Source organism: Pavona decussata, unplaced genomic scaffold (assembly GCF_977016875.1).
Source record: "Pavona decussata unplaced genomic scaffold, jaPavDecu1.1 SCAFFOLD_50, whole genome shotgun sequence".
Classification (NCBI taxonomy): domain Eukaryota; kingdom Metazoa; phylum Cnidaria; class Anthozoa; order Scleractinia; family Agariciidae; genus Pavona; species Pavona decussata.
Genome location: NW_028145472.1, coordinates 744,035 through 769,229, shown reverse-complemented (window position 1 = coordinate 769,229; position 25,195 = coordinate 744,035). Strand labels below are relative to the sequence as shown.

General features: G+C 38.6%; 1 protein-coding gene across 1 annotated transcript in view; it reads left to right on the top strand.

Moving 5' to 3' along the window:
* The first annotated feature begins 9,711 nt into the window (after positions 1-9,711).
* The window catches only part of LOC146481401 (putative ATP-dependent RNA helicase DDX60), a 42,643-nt gene continuing 27,159 nt past the window's right edge, over positions 9,712-25,195 (top strand). Inside the window, exons 1-15 of the mRNA XM_085108424.1 lie at positions 9,712-9,904; positions 11,886-11,977; positions 13,004-13,117; positions 13,289-13,510; positions 14,855-15,252; positions 15,525-15,629; positions 16,898-17,026; positions 17,153-17,311; positions 18,093-18,264; positions 18,358-18,513; positions 19,077-19,191; positions 19,870-19,988; positions 20,620-20,798; positions 23,722-23,770; positions 24,621-24,815. Of these exons, the coding sequence (XP_084964550.1) occupies positions 11,887-11,977; positions 13,004-13,117; positions 13,289-13,510; positions 14,855-15,252; positions 15,525-15,629; positions 16,898-17,026; positions 17,153-17,311; positions 18,093-18,264; positions 18,358-18,513; positions 19,077-19,191; positions 19,870-19,988; positions 20,620-20,798; positions 23,722-23,770; positions 24,621-24,815 (2,203 nt within the window). The 5' untranslated portion in view covers positions 9,712-9,904; position 11,886. The remainder of the gene's footprint in view (positions 9,905-11,885; positions 11,978-13,003; positions 13,118-13,288; positions 13,511-14,854; positions 15,253-15,524; positions 15,630-16,897; positions 17,027-17,152; positions 17,312-18,092; positions 18,265-18,357; positions 18,514-19,076; positions 19,192-19,869; positions 19,989-20,619; positions 20,799-23,721; positions 23,771-24,620; positions 24,816-25,195) is intronic.

Sequence of the window (25,195 nt, the reverse complement as noted above, 5' to 3'; positions counted from 1 at the left end):
GTCCAGTCCCAGTCCACCAGTACTAGTGTATCTCGTTCCCAGAGCCCGCTGCGAACCCTTGCACCTTGCTTGCGTTCGACCCACAGTCTGCCTGTCACGCCACTTCCTTTGTGGACCATTATATTTTGGGGGAAGGGGGAAGGGGAGTTGAGCAGTTACCAAAATAAAAAATTCTGAGCAAGAATGAATGATTTATAAATGATTTATGAAACAATGGCAATCCCGCTTTTGCTCTGTGTTTTTGGAAGTTTACTAATTATTTCCCTTTCGGCAGACATAGATGGGGACACTCCCATATCACTATCACAATCTTTCACTCCCTCAGAACTTCATAAACATTTGTTAAACAGGTTCCTCGTTTTCAATGAAACTATTAGCGTGGCTTATTTTTTTCTTTCAGCTGTTTCCACGGTGAAGGGGACGAGCGAAATCACGACAGCCATATTGGAAGGCGATACCCATATCACTAGGGATTCTGAGGTATCCCATGTATTTCATTCTCCCGAAATACTTAAGAAAACTGATTTGTAAAGCTGATTTTGAACGTGTTTGGTCTATGTAACTTAACAGATATTTTTCCTGTCAGCCGATTCCAATGCGAAGCTGACGAAGCCATATTGGAAGAGAATCATATCACTAGGGATTTAGGTATCCCATGTATTTCATTCCCCTTTGCTTTAGAAAGCAAATTTTTAGAGGTGATTTCTTTTCTAGAGTACTCATTGGAACGTTTTCAGTCTATATAACTTGGCAGGTATTTTTCCTGGCAGATATTTCTCGGCCGATTCCACCACGAAGCGATATTGGACGGGGGTACCCATATCACTAGGGATTTAGGTATCCCATATTGCCATCAATAATATACATGCAAAAATTTCAGCATGCTCATTGGCTGAGAGCACGTCAATTAATCCCAACCAGTGCAGAAAGTTGAAATTGAGTGCAAAAATTTGAAATTAAGAGCAGAAAGTTGAAATTAAATTAATTGACAGGAAAGTCGCGAACGCGCAACAACACAAAATGGCGGACAGGCTACGAGAAAGTAACAACGTTTTAATTCAGAGTTTGAAGGAGAATGCCAAGAAAAAAAAACACCAACAAAGTACAAATAATTGGCTTAAAGTCTGGAAGTCTTGGGCTTCTCAAAAGGGCTATGACGAAAGTATTGAAAAGTACGAACCGGAGCCCCTGAGCAAAATTCTGGAGGAGTTCAGTACGCAACAGTTCGTAAGAAAGACTGGGAAGATTACGAGCCTGATAGCCTTCGTGTAATGGTGACTGCTATTGACCGATACCTAACAGAGAAAGAGTACTAACACTCAATTATTCGCCGCGACAGAGAGTTTAAAAGTTCGAAGCAAGTTCAAGAGGGAAAAGCCCGCCTACTGCGGCAACAAGGCAAAGGCAAGCGGCCGAACAAGGCGAGGTCTGACAACAACCGAGGAAAATGAGCTGTGGGAAAAAAAGAAGCTGGGAAAGGGAAGTCCGCAAGTCCTTGTCCAAACAGTTTGGTGGCTTCTGACCCAATATTTTGGTCTTCGATGTCGACAGGAACACCACAGCGTGACGGTTGAAGATTTCTCCTTTGGATTGGATGAAAACAACACAGAGTACGTCGAATTTATCGAGAAGCCCACAAAAACACGCCAGTCCGGACTGTCCGCAAAGCCCAGAAGCTTCCTTCGAAAAATGTTTGCAACTGGAGATGACAGATGTCCCGTTGCAATCTTCAAAGAGTTTCTGTGGCGTCGTCCGGCCCGAAATACGGACAACCGGTCCACTTTATCTGTCTTGTGTGCCCGACTGAAATCCGCCCTCGTAAGTTTGGTATAAGCGGCAGACCGATGGGAGTGAACAAAATCAACGACATGATGAAGTCCGTCATTAAAGGAACGACCCTAGAAGATTCATTGAAGACCTTTTCGAACCACAGCGCCAGGAAAACAGTTGTAAAGAAGTTGAAGACAGCAGGCCTAGAGCGAAGTTCAATTGTTAAAGTAACGGGCCACAGAAACGAGAAGTCACTGGATGACTATGACGAAGGAGATGAAAGAGAACAGCGACAGCTTTCCCACACCATCAGCCACGCTAAAAACATCAACAGCCAGTTAGCTAGAGGAAACAGCTTTAATAGTAGCACCAGCAGCTCCAGCAATATTTTCAACCCGTTCTCGCCAGACCCTCAGTCGGCTCAATGTGGAAACAACTTCAACCAAGCAGCTTTCGCGGCGTTTCAGATGCCAAGTTACATCTCTGGCCAGAATGATCAACGTCAGTGTTTCATGAACATAAACCATTTCCGCCAATGTCAAGTCACTTTCAAGATGGGAAACACAGCAACTCCCAGAAAAGCCACAGTCAGCCGCGGGCAGTATTTCTTACTGATTCATAAGTTCGAAAAGCTTCAAGTTTTGAAAATGTTGATCGATTTCGCCTCAATTAGATTCGACAACAATTATTAACAAGTTGACTTCTTCAAATAAACAAGTTTTGACGTCTTTTCACATTTCTTTTCTCCTTGAGGTCCATAAAATGTAAACGCTTTAGAATGATAAATGCTTCCAGAACTTGATCTTTGTCAATTGAGAGGATAATTTTGGTCTGTAAGTTTCCACAAGTGCTAGCATGTCAATCAAGGTTGTCATTTTTCAACCAATAAAAAACGTTAATGTAGGCGGGACCAGTGAGCCATGACACGAAACAAACACGATAAGAGGAAAACAGAGTCAAATTTTTGCATGTATATTATTAACAAGTAATCACATTATTTGTCTCGTGTAATTTGGGATAAATCAGCACTAGTAAATTTTTCAAAGACTACAAATTGCACTCGCCCTACGGGCTCGTGCAATTTGGTTAGCCTTTGAAAAAGTTACTCGTGCTGATTTATCAGCAGATTCAGTGCTAATTTATTTTCTTGGGTACTCATTGCAACGTTCTCGGGCTATGTAACCCTGCAGATTTTTTTCCTGTCGGCCGTCGTTCCACCATGATGAGGGGAGGGGAACGGTTTAGGGAGGAGGGAGAGACGGCCAAAAAAGATAGGGAGGAAGGAGAAAGGAAAGCAAAAAAAAAAAAAAAAAAAAATAGGGAGACGGGAGAACTAGCATAAAAAGGGAGGACGAAAAATCTTCTTTAAATAAATGTGGCATGAATGTTTAAGGCCTTAGTACCTCTTAATTCAAGGACCTGACACACTCATTTACTCAACTGCAAGTTAAAGTGTATGTAAGAGTTCTCGCATGTAGTCTCAACAATTTCTTGCCCTCCCCTTGTGGGTCTTGCGAGGTCATCATTTGTTCACCGTACCCAGTCTTGGCCGAGCGGTGACGACAGCACCTGGCTTTTGTGACTTTCTTTTGGCGAATCTGAAGTTTTCGGAGTTTTTCGAGTATCAAGGTGAGTGAATGTTATTTTTATGTGAAAGCCGTTTACGGTGTTACTGAAGATTGTTTTAAAATTGAATCACAAAAGCCTCCTTAAACTGCTGCACACCTCATTTTCTACGGAATGAGGCCATCCTTCACAATCATTCCTCGCAACTGATGATATTCTTGACAGAATCGAAACTGCAGTCTTGCTTGAAACTGATATTATGGAGGAAAATAATATTATGAATGAAGAAGTACTACTCACTGCATCCACATCAGTGTTTCCAAAAGACATTACCGCAATTAAACTTCGCACAATTCAACGACTTGAATCGCGAAAAAGCACTGATGTAAAACAAACTACGAGTAAGGCACTCTCTGCGGTCCATGAACCGAAACTCACGAACATGTGGAAAGAATAGGCCTTATCACGGTTTTCGACGCCATTGTGACGAGTAGGCAACAACAACAACAACAACAACAAGCTTTATTTGCATGACTATAACAAATACAGTATTTCAAAAGCTATTCATAGCTAATTAAACTTATTGATTCGTTAACTAATTCCTAAGAAGTAGGCAAACACGTCTTGAAATAACAGTGTTTGTATGGAAATCCGATGTCAAATAATTTTCATAAACCATCGCTTCTGAAAAATTCATGAATTGGAAACTTTTGGCACTAGGAAAAGGACTTTAAGAAAAAAATTGGAGGGATGTAGCTGTGACAGAAAGCGTCCAGTCGTGTTTTGAACTTTCCAAACATTTTCCTGTATTTTTTTCCCGCGAACTTTTTTTAGAAGCAGTTCACGGCTGGTTCGCTATACACACAAATGTATGGAAAGTTCAAAACACGACTAGACGCTTTCTGTCACAGCTACATCCCATTTTTAGTGATAAATGATTCAATTCCCCCGTTTATTTGAATGTCAGAAGGTTTTTTTTCCTATTTTTCGAATTTAAAACGCAAAGACAAGTGAAGGTTCTAAAACAAAGACCACGAAGATCGACGAGGCTTGTGCTTATCGCTGAAGTTTTAAAACTCGTACTAGGCTTCAAAACGATAAATTATAAGAATGCAGAGCAGGTTATCCGAAACTTGTTGATTCAGGTGACTGGGTATATAAAAGCCATGGTAGTGCATGAAATTGAAAACTCCTTCCATTTTGTCTCTCTTCTGTTTCATGACGTCTGCATGGAACCTAACATCTATGGGCTCCTCAACTACCGGCTTTGTTAACATGTGCGCCCCTAATGATACCCAAACATATGTCAGGTACCCCCCCCCCCCCCTCCCCTCCCACACACACACACACACACACACACTCTCCGAGCATCCCGGTAACCACCTATCTTGTTCATTTATCTTGTCGTTCTCTTATTTATGTATTGACTCTATCTTGTGGTTCTAAAATGCCATGGTTAACGGTTGTTAGCATATGCCCATAGACTTGCCAATAATTTGGGTATATGCCAACCGTGACGGTCTATAAGCATTTCATACAAAAATTCAAACATTGTGCAAGTTGGACAGAAAATAAAGAAAAAATTAATCTTGTTGACTTATCTCGTCGTAGTATGCACTTTTTTATGTATTGACTCGAATCTTTTGGCTCTAAAATGCCATGGTTAACATATGCCACTAATTTGGGTATATGCTTAGTAAATTATTGAGACATGATCTCAAAAGCATATTATATAACAGCTCGTGATGTAAACCGTTTTTTTTTTTTTTTTTTTGAGAGCAAAGTCCAGCTTAATGCAGTGTGCGCTAGCACGTAATCTAAGTGTGTTGTTTACCTTAAACAGTTAAATGCCATCACGATGGAAGTGATCTACACGGACTGTCGTCATCTTTCCCAACAACAAGAGAAAGATCGGTATTTGCTCGGGACCGTTGAGTAGCGGTTTTTCTTAAGTTCGACCGCGAGCTGAAAATTCGCATCCATTTTTGCCCGTCTATTCTTCTCCTGCAAAAAAAATCTCCATGACGCGGGTTAAGCGCTTTTTTTGTGAGAAAGAGTTTCTTTATTAATCCGCGCTTGCTATTTATAGGGGCCTTTATAGTCAGACTCGGGAAAATTGAGTGGTTTAGTTGTTACCATTCACACCATTGGAAAAAAGTTACTTAAAGGCTGATTATTTGTGTGTGTGTTTTCAGGGGCAGACTCCTTATAACTGAATGCCTGGTTCGCCTATAGACGATGCTACAGCCAAATAATAGAAATTTGTCACTCATAGCCGTCTTGATCATCTGAAACAATTATTTGGCAAAAATGTTTATTGGTTCGAATAAAATAAACAATAGGCAATACCAAAGTATGGGCATATGGTAACCATGGCATTTTAAAACCAAAATATGTAAAGAATACATAAAAAAGGGAACCTACAACGTGTCAAAATGTGATCAACAAGATGGAACAAATCTTTTTACTGTCTGTCGAACTTAGACGGGGATTGTTCTAAGAACTGCTGATATACCACCGTGGTTATCTTATACCCAAATTATGGCTATACTGCTAACAATCACATTTTAACCAAACATGAACCTAGTTTAATGGCCTTAGCTCCCACGAGTCTCCAGTAGCTCAGTGGTAGGACATCCGAACTAGTAATCGGAAGGTCTTAGGTTCGACTCCTGATAGGAGCTCGGGGATTTCATTTTTTCTGAGTATGCCTGTGTCAGTTTCTAGAATAATACATCATTCTCATTCATTCATTCACCAGGCTTGAAATATACCATCACATTTATTTCATATACCACATGTTCGGCATTCAAATCCTAGCAGCATGCAGGATATTTGTCCCATGAACCTAGTTTAATGGCCTTAGCTTCAACGAGTCTCCTGTAGCTCAGTGGTAGGACATCCGAACTAGTAATAGGAAGGTCTTAGGCTCGACCCCTAACAGAAGTACTCGGATTTCTTTTTTTTTCCGAGTATGCCTGTGTCACTTTCTAGAATAGTACATCATTCTCAAAATACAATTAGTACATAAATAAGTGAACAAGGACAAGATAAATCAACAAGGTCGAGGGAATTTCTTTATTTTCTTCTCAGCTGGCCTGCGTAGCTGGCGTAAGAGGGGAGCGAAAAAAAGTGAGAGAAAAAAGGGGGGCAAGTCCCCCTATTTTCTTTCAATCATGTTCGAAGGGATGTGCATGATGGAACAAAAACATGTTTCTTCTGCCACCCGTATTACACATGACCCCGCGTGACTGACACGCAGTACTGAGAAGTATTTCAAAGCTATGTATCGTTCATAACAAAGGGCAACAGGCTGCCGTTTGCATTGAAGGAAAAGTTTTAGCGGTTTCTGATTCAAACTACTCAGTGCTAAAAATGTCAAAGTTTGTTTTGTTAAAAAAGACCTGGGTGGATTTTTCATTGGATGTCGGCCCAACCAAGCTGTTTTTATTGTTAGCGCTTGTATCTCTCACGACAGTATCTGTTACCAATGCGCAACACTGCACCTCGTCAGCAGATTGTAGCCGAGCGGATGGTGAACAATGTCGTCACGGCACATGTACCCAGACCATCGCTAGTTCGAGGAATGTGTCAGAGTGCCAAACCAATGGTGACTGCCTGATTTCTCAAGTCTGTTGTAACCACAGATGTGTGCAAAACAGGAATTGTTTAAGAGAAAACTGCTCTCTTCATACTGATTGCCAATTGGACGAGAAGTGTTGCCATGGTACCTGTAGGGAAAATGGTGAATGTGATGGTATCATAGGCACGGCTATCATTTGCAGCGTTGTTTTGTTTTTGATCGTTGCCATTTGCTACAGCGCCTACAGAAACATACTATCCAACAAGCAGCGGTTTCGTTACCCTTGGAAAGGGAAACCAGACATGCGTTGTAGTGAAAGCACAGCTATTTTAATTTCTAATGAAACCGCAGACTAATCCTCCAACACCGGTGACTATCCAACGAAAACCAAATCCCGCTTCAAGGCGCCAAACCTTTTTCTGCCAATAAAAGAATAACAATGTCTCGTGAATAGATGGGTCCATTTGGGAGAGCGATACTCGCGGAGCTGACAATATAAGCTTACCCAGACTTTAAACAACTAGTCATACAAGGCTATGAAGTTGTTACAACACGAATCAATGACACAAGAAAGTACGAAGACATAGTAAATATTCATTTTGATTTCTTATACATTCAGTGATAAAAGATTGCCCTGCAGTTAATAAATAAATAAATAAATAAATAAATAAATAAATAAATAAAGGGGTAGTATCACGGCAATTATTTTGTACCTTGGCCACCATCATTATTATCATCATCATCATCATATCCTTCATCTAAACACGATAGGGTTTAAAGTTCAGAGCTTGTGGGGTTGTGTGAAAATAATTACAGTATGGAACCATATTAAAATATTGATAACATTACTTACAGAACACAACTACCGTGGTAAAAAGTGAAAAAAAAAAAAAAAAAAAAAAAGAGAGAGAGAGAGAGAGAATATTCAATCAGTTTTCTAAGAAAGAGAAATGTTCAAATGAGTTCGCGTGTTTACATGTAAATAATTGACTACAGCAATTAAGGCATAAAATGTAAAATAGTCAAAAGCATTTAAAATCTTGGTAGAGCCTCGGCAGCGACTGGGCCGACTGTGAAAATTAAAGTGAGTCGAAATAGCGTTTCAAAGGATAGCGCCTCTATAGCTTATAGAGTTTTTAAGAAACTTTGAATTAAAACGGGGGACTATTACGTTAAAAAAGTTAACTATCTCAATTTTCAGGGCATCTTTTTCATTTATGAATCGCTTCTGCATCAACAGTGGGATGAAATCAAGTAGATTTTAAACGAAAATAAGAACCACAATAGGTTTTTTACCCCGCGATATCCTCTAATTTTCACCGGGAGAACTTCAATATATGGGCCAGACTTTTTCAATTAAGTTGGTATCCATTTTAAATTTTGGCTATGCGGGACCAAAATGATTTCAGTATAGTTTCTGTGAGGTAAAATAGCCCTTTGAAAAAAATAGTGATTGACTGCAGTTTATGTTATTTGACATAGAAAGAGACACAGAGAGAAAATGAAATGGCGGAATCAAACATGCGATGTTCTTACTTGTTTACGCAACTCGAATAATTTAAGATTACTATCTCAATGCTCATACCTTAAAACCACTATTCATTGTAACTGAATTTTTTTAGTCTGTCTCCCAATACTAATGGGCAGCTGTGTTAAAGAAAGTACATAGTTCACCTGCGAACGTTTTGTTATAATTCACCGGGAACTGTCGGTCAGATGGAACTGTCCGTGGCCAGATCTTTTTACCCAGAGATATTTCTTTAATTCATCATATATTCTAGTAATTCCGGCTAGATGTGGGTATATAACCTTGTGAGTATTTATGTAAGTAGTGTTCATTTTATTGTGTAAGTAGTACATGTAAGAGAAATACTGCTTGTAATTAAACTAAAAATAAATATTTAAGCTGACTTATTCTCTTTTTTTATATTTGCAGCTTTTATATACACTTTAATTTTTTTCATTAACTGTTTATTTCGTTCTGTTTCGTGTTCCGGAACGTTCGATGTTCGTGGTTTTATCGACGGCCCCGTGTACTAAAAACATTCGTCGTGCCTGTAAACAATTGTATCAATGATCAGTTCGACATATATCTGATGTGCCCAGTTATGGGGCTAGAACTAGAGGCTTGCTAAGATAACAAAAGGTTTTGGTATCCTTTAACGCTATTAAGTTCGGTTTATGTTCACCGACGTTCGGCAGTGCTGCCTTCTTCAGGGTGGAATGTTGAAAGATAACCCCTTGCGAGAACAATAAAATTTCAGGGTTCTTTTGAGACAGTGGGGCAAAGACTAGGTCTGTCATTACCACTCCCTCTCAACTTAAAACCCGACAGACTATGATTTCCTTTTCTACCGGTACTTTAAATAAATAATTGTAATGTAGTGTGTAATGTATATGTATTCTATTTTTGTTATTAATATTAATGTATTGATACAGGACTCCATCTGAACTGGATACTCCCTGTATAAATATTTATCGGCGTAACAACCGAAAACCGTGCAAAAAGTAAGGATTTTCGGTCACCGAATGACATTTTCTTAACAGTTAACGTCGTCGCATACAATCTTGACTCCAATCCGTCTTAGGTTTATAAGGAATGCGTTTTTCCTACGTCGAACGCATATATGACATATATAGGTGCGTGACATATATAGGTGACATGTATAGGTGCGTGACAAAAGAGAGCATGGCAGGTGGCTTGCGTAATTCTTTGAAATCTATCAAAGGTCGATTTCTCGGAAATATATTTATATTTTATATTTATATTATTCTGGTGGCTTTCGTGTCATTTTTTCTCGACAAAGAACTAGTACGGGCGTTTGCTAGTTTTGTCTTGGCGATATGTAATCACTAAATCATAGAAGTTCTCATTTGAAACGTATTGAACGTATTATATTCAATTTGTAAAGCACCGGATCGGAAGAAAAACAATTTACCACGGCTTCCTTTCAATTCACCGGAGGATTCACAAAAATCCGGCAGGTACGTATCGAATATCCGATCCCAGCGTTGATACTGGACAATGTTTATACATTTTAAAGAACCACCATGTTGGAAGTTTTAAAACATTTTGATACCTTATACAATATGTATTTAAATATATACCGATTTATTTTCCTCTCTGGCGCCCTGACTGTCGATCGATTTTCAGCGCATCCGCCTATCATTTTACGATGTCAACAACCTGTGTTTCCGGCCGGTCTTTCTGTACAGCTAGTTATCATATTTACATACAGTTGAAGATGTGTACGAAAATGAAACTGTTAGCCTACTGTTGGAAAACCTAAACTGTTTTATGCCATCATTCTCCTCGTATTGCAATCTTCAAAAGGCATTGTTTAATTTAAGTCAAGTCCAGACTTGCTAGACACCGGAACAGATTGGATACATCTGTTTGATGCAGTTGTAGAGCCTCGTTTTCGTGTAGCATGTGCTCTTGCGTCTTCACGAGGTTATTAGGGACTTTACGCAAACACAACGCCGACGGCCACGAAAACGTCAATAAAGAAAAGGCTTAATGAGCTAAACAATGCTGTGCACGTGCATTACAAATTTTGATACGTTTCGTCGCCATCTTCGGCCAAACAACAACGTGAAATGCCCAAATTTAAGGTTTTATGGAGAGCGTGAGCACATGACAGTAAATTTTCATTCTCTGTGCTAACTTGAACACCGTTCCCACCAGTTCTGTTACTGGATAGTTCGGCTACATTGTAGAAGTTGAATGAATTGGAATAAGCACAAAGTAGTACAAGTAACACGAACTTGTATTTTCAAGTGACATTTTCGTTGGCGTTGCCGTCGTGGTTGCGTAAAGTCCCCATTGTTTACACAGGGAAGGCGCCGCGTGGACTTTGTAAGTTGCAGAGTCTAATAATATATTCAATATTATTATGAATATTCCCATACATTTCTTTATATTTCGAAAATTTAAACAGACAGGCCGCTTGTGCAGGCTCCCTGCGGTTGTTGACTGTTAGAATAAAACAGCTGAAAAGTCTGTTAAGTGTTGGGATTTCCCGACTAGTTCTGCTCTTTTATAGTACGATTATTACGGAATACGTTACAATCTATTACAAACCATATTTAATGAGTAAAACTACTGTTTAACGATCATACAAGAAAACGGAAAATGCAACACAAATACTGAAAAATCAAAACTGCAATAGCGATATGTATGCACAATAGCATATTAAACTACTGAGTTTAAGCAATAGTAATTCTACTCTCGTAGTGGTTTTCGATTGGTATATAGAACTCTTTTGACTGGCAACAGGTTGTTCAAAAACACTGAACCCTGTCTGTCCCCAACAGTTTTAACAATAGTTCAATGTTATGCCACTCAAGCACATGGTGAACAACAACTCTTTGTTTATGTGCCGGATGTGGGTCACGTGAAAGCATTGCTTTACATAACAACTCCAAGGTCTTAAGTTCGACTCCTGATAGGAGCACTCGGATTTCTTTTTCCGAGTATGCCTGTGTCACTTTCTAGAATAATACATCATTCTCATTCATTCACCAGGCTTGAAATATACCATCACATTTATTTCATAACGCGCCCTTTTCAGACGTTTAGATTCATCAGTTAATAAGATTAATTAATATTCACCACAAGCCGTTCATGCTTTGATTTGGTGACGAATGCAAGGTGGCTTCTTAGTTGTGACTATATGTGTATACAGTCATTTCAACTAACGTTGTCGGTTCAAAGCATGAAGCTAAAAGACAAGACCGAAAGTTTACGTGGGATTTTTATGAATAAATTCATCAAAATCAATCATGCCTGGAGAAAACAATAGGTTGTAATTAGCAGTACAATGACCTGCACGTGCAGGGATGATTTTGATGAAATCATTCATAAAAAATAATCCCACAAAACATTGTGGTCTTGTCTTTTAGCTTGATTTTAATCCGACAACGTTAATTGAAATAACTGTATACACAATGTTTGTTCATCCAGGATGGCCGAGGGAGGTGAAGATTACTTTTCTGATGACGATTCGGATGTTTCCCTTTCGCTGGATTCAGATAATGAAGAAACTTCGAGTGACGGTAGGCAACCTCCTCCTACTCCTTTTAATCAGTAGCTAGTAATAACTCTGGTTAGCAATTTTGTATGCACAATAGTGTCTGTTTTTAAATTTTGATGTTAATATTTTACAATATACTCATAAAAGATGTCGCAGCCATTCTACTTTATGTGAAGCTAAGTATTCACGTTATGTAAATGAATTTGTTCTATGGCTGAAGTTTTTCCCGCCAATGCGCACGCATTCCTTGGCTAGTTCATAGTCTCATGACATCCAACATTAGTATAAATCTACTAGTGTTCTATCACGAATGCTGTTCTCTGATTGGCTACGCTACTCACTATCTATTCTGTGATAGATAGTGAGTAGCGGTTTTCAACAAAATGGCGGCCGCCTCGTCGCGTTTTCGAAGTGTCTGCGATGAGGATATAATTAATTTACTTGTTTAGTTTTGAACGACTAGTAGATTTATACTAAAACAATTAGATTATTCGCTCTCGATTTCTATGCATGATAGCTGATTCGGGCTGCGCCCTCATCAGCTATCATGCGATAGAAATCTCGAGCTCATAATCTAATTGTTAAATAGAAGTGTTTGCGCCAAGGGCTCGCATTTGCACGCGACGACGTGAATAGGACACAAATTATCTCTTTATTTCCAAATGGCCCGTTTCAATGATTCATCTCGGAAAACACATTCTCGGAGACCCAGGGGCAGTTAGTCGGGTAGCAGGGATTTTTGTAGGCGAAAGTTTACTGTTAGTCCCATTCTTACAGTAAACTTTCACCTAAGAAAATCCCTGCTATACAACTAACTGCTCCTGGGTCTCCAAGGATGCGGGAAACATTCAGAACATTGAGGTTCTTGGGAAAATAATTAACTGTTGCTCTGGACTCAGCATGAAGTGAGAACAGAAGCTTTTTTCTTAGCGGGTGAAGAAAAAGTCGGATAAGGGTCTGCTGTCAATCGGAGGCTTTAGAATTGTCCGTATTGTGTTGTTTCTGAGAACAACAACAGAAACGAGGTTTTGTTTTCGTTTAAATAAAGATGACTTTGAGGACGAACTTCAATTTGAATATGACGACGGAAAGGTGGATAAAGAGGATGAAACCTTAGAAGAGAGAGACACAAGAGAGCCGGACACCGAACTTACAGATAAAGGTAAGTAACCAGCACTAAATGGCAAATATGTTATAGTAATGTATAAAGTTCTAAGTACTGGCAAAACGATTTTTTTGTTTAAGTTGGGTCCCTCTCATAGGGAGTTGGTTGAGTCGAGCAAAAGTGTCAACCTCCTAACCGAGCTTTGTGAACTTTATTGTTAAATACCAGGCTTTTCGACAAAGGAAAAACGAGATTTTGAGTACACATGTACACATGATTCGAAGGAACGCGTATTTAAAGGGATGGCCTGGAGAGATTTTAACCGAATGTGTTTTCGTTACTTGCAGAGGCAACTTCTTGGGGAGAGGAGCCTGGACTGGAGTAACGGTGGACAGTTTCTTCATTTGACTTATTTACTGGAACGCTTCCTGCAATACTTCACCGATAAAGGTAATCCTCCATATGATATCATTTCTCAAATGGTGTTTTTCGTCGTGCGATGTGGGTGGGTCTTTGAGTCAATTCGTTTCACCACGTCGTCTGACAACGCCTTTAGGGATCTTAAGTAAGCACGGCGGCAACTTCAACAGAAACGTCACTAAAAAATAAATATCCATGTTAACTGATCTACTTCGTGATCATTCCAACTCATACAACTTGCATATTGTGAACGAATTATCCAGTGCGTATAATCAGTGCTTAATCCTAAATAGTATAGAAGAGTGGTCAGACCAGAATAATATCGTTGCTTAACTCTAAACTGCTGTTCGGCATGCTGTAAAATGCCCCCGCCCGGAACATAATTCTTGGTAGCAACTGAGCGGCGTTCACATCAAGTCAGGGAAAGCGGAAATTTAGCGTTGAGTACCTACGTTTTCCTTAATATTTTGAATTAAGTCTTTTCACGTCGTTTTCCTGTAGGGGACGTCCAAGAAATGTACTAATTTTTGAACGCACGGATAGAACGATTGCTTAGTTTATTCTAATTCCAATTCAATGGCTGAGTGTCTCTAATAAGTGCTATGCCCAAAATACATTGGCACTTAATATAAGCAGAAGGCCTGGCAGGCCTGGCAGAAGGCAGAAATTATGAATGATCTCCTATATCTTCGGTTTTTCTGCCTATAACAAGATAAAATTTTCGCTGAATATAAAACTCGATGTTTTCTTTTGCCATAACGTATAATTTTGACCGCGTGACATATCACGTGACTAAAAAATTTCGTAAATCGGCGATACGGCGGCGAATGTTCTTTATATAAATAACTGAATTAGTGTTTCCGAAGTAGATTTAAAAGATTGAACATTCTACATTTGGAATGACTGTCCTTAAGTTTTTAAATTGGAGAAATTAACAATCAAAGGTTGAATTGTGGACTAAGAAATCACCTTTGTCCTGATAAATTTTTTCTGGAGAACAGTGGACGATCATTCCAAACGTACAGGGATGGAGATATTTAATCTTTATCAGAAACGCGTTATTGTTTGATTTTTTCTCTTAAAACCGTCGCCTACCTGTCAAATCATCTTTGCTCTTTTCACGAAAACGATCACGTGATCTATGACACTACTTATTGTGCTTAGAAATTTTAAGGATGATAAGACCTTTTTATCTGCCAAATTTCAGTACGGTGTCATTCAATTTGTTAAAGTTATCTCGAATAAACCATATTTCCTCTTAAAAGCCTTTAACCGTATCTTGCATCCCTGAAACGCATTTATAGAAGAGATGTTATTCTACGTGAACAGTATCTAGATAATTATCTAACCAACTTTTTTTTTTTTTTTATGTAGGTGGCCTTTTCCACATCGTCTTCTTTAAAGACATGGAAATCCTCTGGGACAGTCAGCCGTCCATGCTGCTAGCTCGCCAATCCCTAATTCTCCACCTTAAATACAATACAAATTTTACGGTTGTCACTTCGATTGATAATTTCTGGGGAGAACAATGGAAGGAGTATGTTCAAGACAAAATTCCTGCTTTTCTTCTACTAACGGACGCGGAAAACGTTCCGTTTGAAACCACTAAAAAGGAACACCTATGTCTGGAGTTTTTCTTCAGAAGTTTTCTGTTTCATAGTCTCGGGCAGGGACTGAATTGTGTGTTTATTTCCGGCATTGAGATGACTGCAACAAAAGTGATAGGATTCTACACGCAGGCGAATTTTGAGCACAAAATGCTCCTCAGACAGGTAAGTTAAGTAAATTTACTGTTTTATTTACACATTTAGGTGCGTTTAAGAAGTGGACAACATTATGCACAACTGGTCTGATCATGTTTGGAAAGGAATCAATCAAACGTTCCCTCTTGTATTAAAAATATAGTAATGCGGACGTAGTTTTAGAGAAAGATGTGATTATTGTTATTATCATTATGTTAATGTTCGTGTTAATGATGTTTTTTTATGCATATGATTGCCTTATTCAGCTTATTATCATAATGTTATTTTTTTTTTTTGGCTAGTTTTTGGAACCAGTCTTAAAAACGTGGCATATTATAATGTCTTACTGGCGTAAGGAAGCTTCTGGGAATGATTATGGATGTTCAGGAGCTTCTTCTTCAAGCCAGGTGTGATTTACATGTAAACTCCACGAATCAAATGTAGTATGTTAGCACGTGGAACACACTTGATTTTTGTCTTTGCCAAAAGGATATCAAATTTGATCCTGAAAAAAATGTTACAAAGACGAGAATAGATGTGTGTCACGTGATACAATACTTCGCCGCTGTCCGCCATTTTGATAATTGCGAAGACCCTGAAGATGAGGTTGCGTTTTGTTGAGAATAACTAAATTAAACAACAAAAACAACAACAACAAAATGAAACACACACACACACAAAAAAGAAGAGATACTGGTCGAAAATGCCCCCAAAGAGTATTATATCATATATCATGTACTTAGTACCCTTTCCCATTTTACCACTATTTCCTCTGATTTAGTTCTTTCATTTTTTGAAGATTAAGGAGGGCCATTATATAAATGCTTAGTCAAAAGTAGTTTATACTCGGCTTAAGTCTTCATTGTTTTATTTGTGAGGGTTTACAAGTTAAAATACATAGTAGAGATGATTCGTCAGAAAGTGAGAATTTACCTTCTTGAAAGCATTTGCCACTTTTCTTTTTGGTCTAGAGGTTAGTTAATGATTAACTAACCTCTAGACCAAAAAGAAAAGTGACAAATGCTTTCAAGAAGGACAGTAGGTAAATTCTCACTTTCTGACGAGTCATCTCTACTATGTGTTTTACCTTGCAAACCCTCACAAATAAAAGAATGAAGACTTAAGCCGAGTATAGACTACTTTTCAAATGCGATGTAAGAGACTTAAGTAGTTTGCCAAGCATGACTTTCAATGATATTAGAATGACTCAATGATATTCCCAGGCTTCCCGTAATATAAAGCACATGTTCCATGAGTGGTATTGAACTTTTCGAACTTTATAGGCAATGACCCCATAGAAAGAATTTGTAATTATAAAAAGAACTCTTAAAGGTCTAGAGAATGGAATTGAATACTCCTGTTTCACTGCATCGACCAAAACTATAGCTTACAACTACATGAGACCAAGCACGGGAGTAACGCGTGCAAACACTGAAGTCACAAATGATTTTGCTTTTACTTCTAATTTGTTGACAATTCGGCGTGAGTTTCTTACCAGTCACGGAAGTCGCCATTCGAATTCGATTCACTTTAACCATTTTCGTATATCATATAGTCTGACCAAAAGCAATACCTTTTCGACTAGTGAGATCAGGTGGTAAAGTTCCAAAACGTATGGAAAGTAATATCTTGCATTTATATTCCAAGGAGAACGATGCTTTCTTTTTTTATTTAGATTGACGTTAAAGAAAAAGTGGAAGCTGCTTTCAAATCTCCGCCACAAGGCGGCTGCCGTAAACTGGCTACTGTACTCGCTTGCGAGATGATCCTTTGCAAGGTCATGAACGAGCCTAACTTCAACAAGGTACGTGAATTGAGTGAATTGAGGCAGATTAAGAATGATTTATAAAATGAATAGTTAAAAAATGCCTGCAATACCGCTTGTTACCTAAATGCAGGGAAGACTCTCTCATGTTATTTTTTGCAACAGGAAACAATGAAAGCTACAGAAGACAGAATCAAGCTCTTCTTGCTTCACTCTATACTGCTAAACAAACTGCCGTTGAAGTACAGAGCACAAACCATTAAAGCCAACTTGTTGGATCGATTCTGCCTAGGGAAGGATGGCCACATTTATCCCTTCCAAGAGGTAAGTGGAATCAATAGCGATGCAATGCGTCTGGTGCAGCGCCTTTGAGCCAAAGGTTAACTCCAAGATCTTTCCTAAATGGTCGTAGCTATATCAGGAATATTAAACCTCCGACAATTAGCTTTCACTATGAATGTCAATACAGAATACTGTAAATCCTCTATTAAGACCCCCTCCCGAATAAGACACATACCCCTTCCCTCCCCCGCCATCTAATGAGGCCCCCTTTTTAGAGGACGAAAGTTGTGAAGCCAAGCATGGTATAATGGCTCATATACCATGGCCGCTAGGCCAATCAAATCCCTGAAATTATGCATTATACAATGATCACGTTTTTAATGAGTCGCTATGCCATGACTGAGAAATAGCGATTATTAACTTGTCTTCTAGTTGTTCTTTCAGAGCGAAATCAGCAAGATCTAGCAATATTTCTTGATTGTTTTCAATAAAACAATTATTCCACTCGCGCTTGTTGGATATGAGATGATTGTAGCCAATCAGACGCTACGCGCCTCGTTGGCTATCTATCATCTCATATCCAACGCGTGCTCGGTTAATAATAGTTAAACATACCATGGCCACTAAGCTAATCAAATATCTGGAATTGCGTTATTCAGTGATCCAGTTTTTAACAATGGTTGATATCCCAGGGCCGTTTAGCCAATCAAAATTCTGGAATTACATGCATTGTCGAATGATCCAGTTTTTTAGAAATACAATACTGGACAATGTATTAGAGCATATTTTTGAAAACTTTCATACATTTACGTTTAACTAACAGATACACAAATGCGTGTGGAAGATATTAAAGGTGATACAAGACGATTATCCTGCTATGAAGGATGCGGCCAGTTTATCCTTAGACATGACTTCAGTGGCAGATATTATGGATGGACGCCTTGTTCACGCTCTCTTTTCCCTGGCCTTAGATCAAAGATCAATGGATATGGAAGGTTTTGAATAATTTCTTACTCATAATTGGGATTCTACAAATTATTTTTCTTTTCAACGTAACTAAAATTCAACATATCTCATCATTTATCCAGCCTTTAGTTTGCCAGAAGATGTGATCAAAGAGGCAGAGAGTGCGTGGAGTGAGATTGTCGCTGCTGTGAACACCACCCAACAATCTGATCTCTTTCAATCTCATTTTTTCCCTATCTTTGATGGGAGTGTGACAGGCGTCCCTTTAAAAGAAGACGGTGGGTGATTCAGTGATATAATAGTAGCCATGATGCATGTGAAAATTCTACTTTGCAGCGTGATCCTGTTAACTGCAACGTGCCTCGCCGCCCCTTTTTAATTAACGAACCGGTTTCCTTTGAGCTCCGTAAAGTGGACCAATGATGTCAAATTACGCGAGAATCACGTCATTTGTTCTTCACTGTCGCCATATCTCCAAAACCGCTGAAAATCGTCTCACTTGTTTCACAATTAACCAACAACAATAAATAAGAATGTATGTTCTAATAAGAATTTTAATTAACAAACGGGATTTTAAAAATCTTGTTGCCATGAAATCATCAAGTCACGTGGCCAAACAATTACTATATCAAATTGTTGCCAGATAAACTGTATGAAAAGTCGCAAAATTTGGTGATGTTTAATTGTTATCTTAAAAACGTTATAAACATCCAGTCAGCAGTGGTATTAAGTAATATTAAGTCATCATGGGCACCCACTGCTCAACCCCCCCTCCCCCACACCCGCCCCCTTCAGGCTGAATAAGGTTACGACTCTTTCTGATAATTGGTCTGCATTTTAGGAGACAACTTTGAACAAGAGACTTGTGTGAAGCTCAAAAAACTGCTTGATGTAGATAATGTTCTTGTGAATGAGTACGCTGGGGATATTCGGTCGAAGGTTAACAACATGGCTGAGTAAGTATTCGGTCATCCTTTTTTTAATTTGCCGTGAAAACACAAAGCCAGGCTATCGATGTTGAATAAACTACTAAACCTGCTTCAACCTTTTTATCGCCATCAACAAGAAATTGTGCTTCAAAGTGCTAATACGCGTCATCCTCATTGAGTTTTACACCAAACAGCCTGGCGCATCTCCATCCATGACATCTGTTTTGGTAAACGGATCGGAGAAACCTAACATTCATGTACTGAAGAAGTCAAATGAATGTTTTTTCTCATTGAAACGAAAGAGAAGGTAAAAAAACTGACATACTGCTTCAAGCATGTGCAGTTTATCGATTGACCATGTGATTTCGATTGAGCATGTGTTTTTCGCAGACTGCGCTTCTCTGTCCATTGACGCGTGACAATTTGAAACAAACAAAACTGACAATTTTCGGACGGTTCTTGTTTTTCTCTGATACTCACCTGAGTAATGACACGAAAAAAATTATTTGCCTCAGGCTGAGTAAATATTGGCCTCGACTTTGTCTCGGGGAATATATATTCACCCCTATTTACATCGCCTTTGGCAAATAAATATTCCATGGCCGTTAACGCAATCAGATCTCTGTAATTGCATTTAATCCAAAGATCCTGTTTTTAATATATTTTGTTATGCACCAAAGCGTTGTGTTGTATATTTGCTTTCAGAGAGGAAAGTGAAGAAGAGGAATTGTTCAACATTGGTCGGGAATTTGATGAACGCTACCACTGGCATTCACTAAAGCCACTCTCTGATGATTATGATAGGACTAAGCAAGCGATTACAGGCAAGGATGACGGAAGACTGGTTTTCAGTTTCTTAGACGGAAGTCAAGCGGATCGATACTAAATAAGTTCGCGGATGGAAAGCTTTCCTTCTTCCCATTTAATGGAAAATATTTTGGTGGATATTCAGGAGACCCGCTCTCTTACCCTCCTTTTCTGTCAGAAAGGATACAGCTCTGGGAGGGGGGAGAGGGAAAGAATTTTTTTCAAATTCAAAAGCCCCATTCCCCACCCACCTACTTCTCAACCATACAGACATTAAACCATAGAGGCAAATTTTTATGGTACGTTCTCCAATCCTATGGTACTGAGAGCCGTAACATATTAGCCAAGTTGCAAGATTAAGAACTACCCATACTACCCTTTTGGTCTTGTCGCGTAAGCTCGTGGCTTTAACAACGTTGAAATAGCTGTGTGTGGTGCTGAAATTAAGAGGACATCAGACAAGAAAACATACAATAGGAAAATTAAACGAACCGTGCACAGTGAGCGTAGCTAATGAAGCATCATCTCTCTCTCCCTCCTGATGGAAACAGAGGAAGAATCTCTATTCTTCAAGCCTTACTTTACCTGTGCTACACTGATTATTCCAAAACTCAACTTATACTTGTATTATTTAATTTCCGTGCGCAGAAAAGCCTCCAGACGATCCAAAGCAAAGAAAGGACCATTTGATTGAAAAGCAGAAGTACGTGCGCTTCCACAGATGTTATGGTGATTCACTCACTGGTGGTGTTGATAGAGCAAAAATTATCATCGTGAGAGAAACTGATGCCAAGAAAAAGAAAGGGAAAGAAAAGGACGGGAAAAGGGTTTGTGCATGGCATAGCCGCGAGTTTTTAATTCAGACGATCATGATTTTCGTACTTTTCACGTCATTTTCTTGGTGTTCTTGTGGTTTTTAGGTTCTATGTAGAACAAAAAGCTTTGTGTTCATACTATCGGTTTCGCAGCACTAAAATGCTCGAACACGGTTATACGGACAGAGCGGCAAAATGAGTGCGCATGCTCCAGAGATTTGTGATTCAAGCGTGAATCAATTACGAATGCTACACTTCAATCGCCAAATTCACACCTGTTACCACAATTTTTTTTTATGTTGAATAAGATATGTGATGAAGGAAGTTCGAAGGAACCTTTCCTGAAAGCGACAACCTTATCTACTTTGATTTGGGCTTATCCACGAGAAATGAGAACAAGCAATGGGATTTAAAAAATGCCGCCATTTTGCCGAGTAAGATTGCTCACGCGTGACGAGCATGCGCACTCATTTTGCCGCTGTGTCGGTAATACGCTGAAAGGAAATGGCACCTGCGCATGAGGCAAGTAGATGCGCTCGAGATTTTTGTAGCATTACCACCGTCAGCCTTTTCGATAGCCTCAGTTTTTGCTATCCACACTAAGGCGATAGGAGACCACAGACTTTTTTCATAAATGGCGGCCGATTTACTTTTCAATATATGTTAATTAGCCCTACTAACCTTAATTTAGAGTAAAAATTCTTTTGAATTTTGCACATGCTGACGAGGCTAGTAGGGTTAATTTTCATGAAAACAAAAGAATAATTTATTGGCCGCCATTTATGAAAAAGGTCTATTTCAAATGTTTCCACTCTGGAGAGCCTGTTTGAATGCATACGTTTTAGATTGAAACGCATGCATTCAAAATGCATTCAACGCATGTGTTTCAATACCAAAGAGGCCCCATCGGAGGCTAAGTTCGTTTGATAGGGCCTCTCACGTATCCAAACACTAGCAAGATTCTAAACAATGCCATTGTCAACCTTATATTATTATTGTGATAATTTAGATCATGCTTCCACCAATTTTCATAAAAGAAGCTATTTATATCCAATGGGAACAACGTACTTTAGTATAATTACTCAGGTGATTATAGAGATTCTGTTGATCTGACTGGTCGAGGATTGCGTCATATCCTGCTATAATCACCTCGCGCGAGGTGATTATAGCGGGAGCAATAACTTTCAAAATGGCCGCTTAGCTATTTGTTGACATTTCTGTAAAAGAAGTAAATAGGATGAAAGAAAATGCAATTCCGAAAGGCACTAAAGATGCAGCTAAGTCCGAGGTGATACTTTTCGAAGGCAAGAAATGAAAATTTTGCTAACTGTAATAAGAAACCCTTGACTTAAAATGAAAGACAACAAATTAAGTTAAATTCGAGCAAGATTTTCTTTATTAACAGAATGATTTCACAAACAAAACGAGTTTAAGACAGAATTTGAAAGCATGGAAGTAAACAAGATGAATAAATGTCTCTGTAAGTGTTACGTTTCAGTGACGAGAAAAGAAAACAGTTTTTATAATCTGAAAACTAGTTTGTTGTCGGTTCGAGCAGCTCTCGACCACTATCTAAAGTCACTGTCTCACAACAAAATATTTTCATCTGCGACAACCGTGTACTTGTTTAGCAAAGCCAACAAATGACTTAATTCCTACCTGAAGCAGCTTATCTCCGAGGGCAATTTATAAACGTCCGTTAACCGGCGAAGCCATCATGTCAACAAGGACTTGTGCAATAAAATGCTATCGCTAATACTTGTGATCCCGGCTCGAGTTTTACACCAAACAGCCTGGTTCATCTCCATCTATTTTGGTAAACGGGTCGGAGAAACCCAACATTCATTCGCAGAAGTCAGTGCTTTGTCTCATTGAAGCGGCAGTTAAAGAATACTGACATTCTGCTCGAGGCCGTGTGCAGTTTATCGATTGCGCATGTGATTTCGATTGAGCCTTGTGATCGGCAGACTGCGCGTCTCTGTTCATTGACGCGTGACAATTTGAAACAAAAAAACAAAATCGACATTTTTCGGACGGTACTTGCTTTTCTCTGATAATCACCTGAGTAATTATACTAAAACAATTATTCGCCTCAGGCTCAGTAAATATTGGTGAATATTCACCAATATTTACTTCGCCTTCGGCGAATAATTGTTAATTAATCAACAACAGCTTACAGTTGTGTGCTTAGTAACCTGGCCTTGGATTGGAAGCGAAGCTGGAGGTGACCATGTTTTGATACAAATATTACTGCTTTTTATATGCAGATCATGCTGTTCTTATGCTAACTTGTGTGCATTTACGTATGAAAAGCACCGAGGCTTGTATCAAAATAAGTCACCCACTGCCTCGCTTCCAATCCAAGACCAGGTCACTAAGCACACAATTGCAAAATGTGCTATTGTACCATGTAAATTTAAAGCTCTTTTTTATTTTTATTTTGTCACTTATTTTTTTAATTGTTCTGGTACATTTTCAGATAAGTAATTCAGCTTTGTATTTTACGATTTAAAACTGAAGAGTCTTTTTTTACCTGTTGCTATCGCTACTTTTTTATGATCACGAGGATAATAATAATAACAACAATTATATATTTATAAATAAATAATCTCTTTATTAACATATTCGATGCAAATTGCTATTTTCAAGTTAAAAGTAGAAAAAAGAACTATAATAATACAGTTATAATAATAATAATAATAATAATAATAGTAATGATAATAATACTTATAATACTACTGCTAATAATAATAATGATGATGATGATGATGATGATGATGATGATGATGACAACAACAAGTATGTATTTACCTTCAGTCAGTGTTTACACCAGAAGTGCTAGTATGGCCGAGCATTAACCTTCACAAAAAAAATATTCATTGAATTAAACATAACGTGGTTAGTTTATTTCTTTTAAACATTTTCCTTTTTACAGAGCGGGAAAGCAGAACGCATTATTGAACAGAATAGACAAAAACGCAAAGGTGAATGATTGCTTTAGCATTACGTGAGGTTTTTCCTCTTATATTCAATGCAGAAAGCAGAGGTTAGCTCCTATCGAGGTGTTCCTTCTCTTCTTGATAAGCCGTGTTAAGAAAACAAAAAAAAAACAGTTAGGAAAGAAAGAGAAACACAACTTTCGCCATTAACATCTCTTGTCCAAATAATTACAGAGGTTTATAGACTAGGAAATTTTCAGAAATCAAATTTTCGACTACGTAAGTCAGCAAGAGATTTCCATACAAGCACTATCGTAAAAATAATAGTGACGATAATAAAAAATTATAACAAAAGTATTTAAATATTTTTCTAATAAATTAAAATAATAACAATGTTTAATATGAGAATGATTTATTATTCAGTGAGTGACACAGACAAACTCGGGGGAAAAATGCGAGTGATCCTATAGGGAGTCCAACCTAAGACCTTCCGATTACTAGTTCGGATGCTCTACCACTGAGCTACAGGCGACTAGTGGAAGCAAAGGCCACTAAAATAGGTTCATGGCACAAACATCCTGCAGCATACTGATAAGATTGGAATATGTCTGGCATATGCACAATGGAATAAATACTATACGATATTTTAAGCCTGGTGAATAGATGAGAATGATGTGTTATTCAGAAAGTGACACAGGCATACTCTGAGTGCCCTTATCACGAGTCGGACCCAAGACCTTCCGATTACTCCCATTCATTTTCATTTATTCTCACTCACCATTCTCATTTATTCACCAGGCTTAAAATTTTCCATCACATTTATTCCAATGTATAATAAGTACAATAATACCGAATTTAACACTGGAAATCGTTGGGCTGACATTTTTTCTCACAGAGCAAGAGCAAGAAAGAGACCAAGGGAAGTGGACGCGCATTCTTGCTGAAATTGAGAAAAGCCTAAGGAAAGAAAACTACATCGCCGCCTTGCAGTTTGTAGATAAATTTCTAGTCGACTGCAAATCTCCAGTTCCTTCTTTCCAGGCGCTCATGAAAAAGGCAGAGAGTTGCATGGAGGCCTGGCAAGATATCCGTAAGTTATAAATTCCCTTCTTCGTGAGGCAGACAAGGAATCAATTTGTTAATTTTTGAGATGACGCTCTTTACCAAAATGTATCATCTAGTCCTTTGGACAAGTGTTTGTAGCATGCTGTTCAGGTGAACAGGTAATCCTCAGTTTAGTGTAACTATCATTTTCCTTGTCGCTTCACGCTACATACAAGCCACTGGCTGTCGTTCTATGTCCAGTGAAAATGGTCTCGGTTACGTAGGTAACAACAACAACAACAACAATTTATTTTGGCAAAAGTATAAATATATATTTTAAAAGTATAAATCTATCGTGAGGAATGGCAAATTAAGAACGCTCTGGGAAGTTTTAAGGTCAGAAAAAACAGTTTGCTTACAAAATGG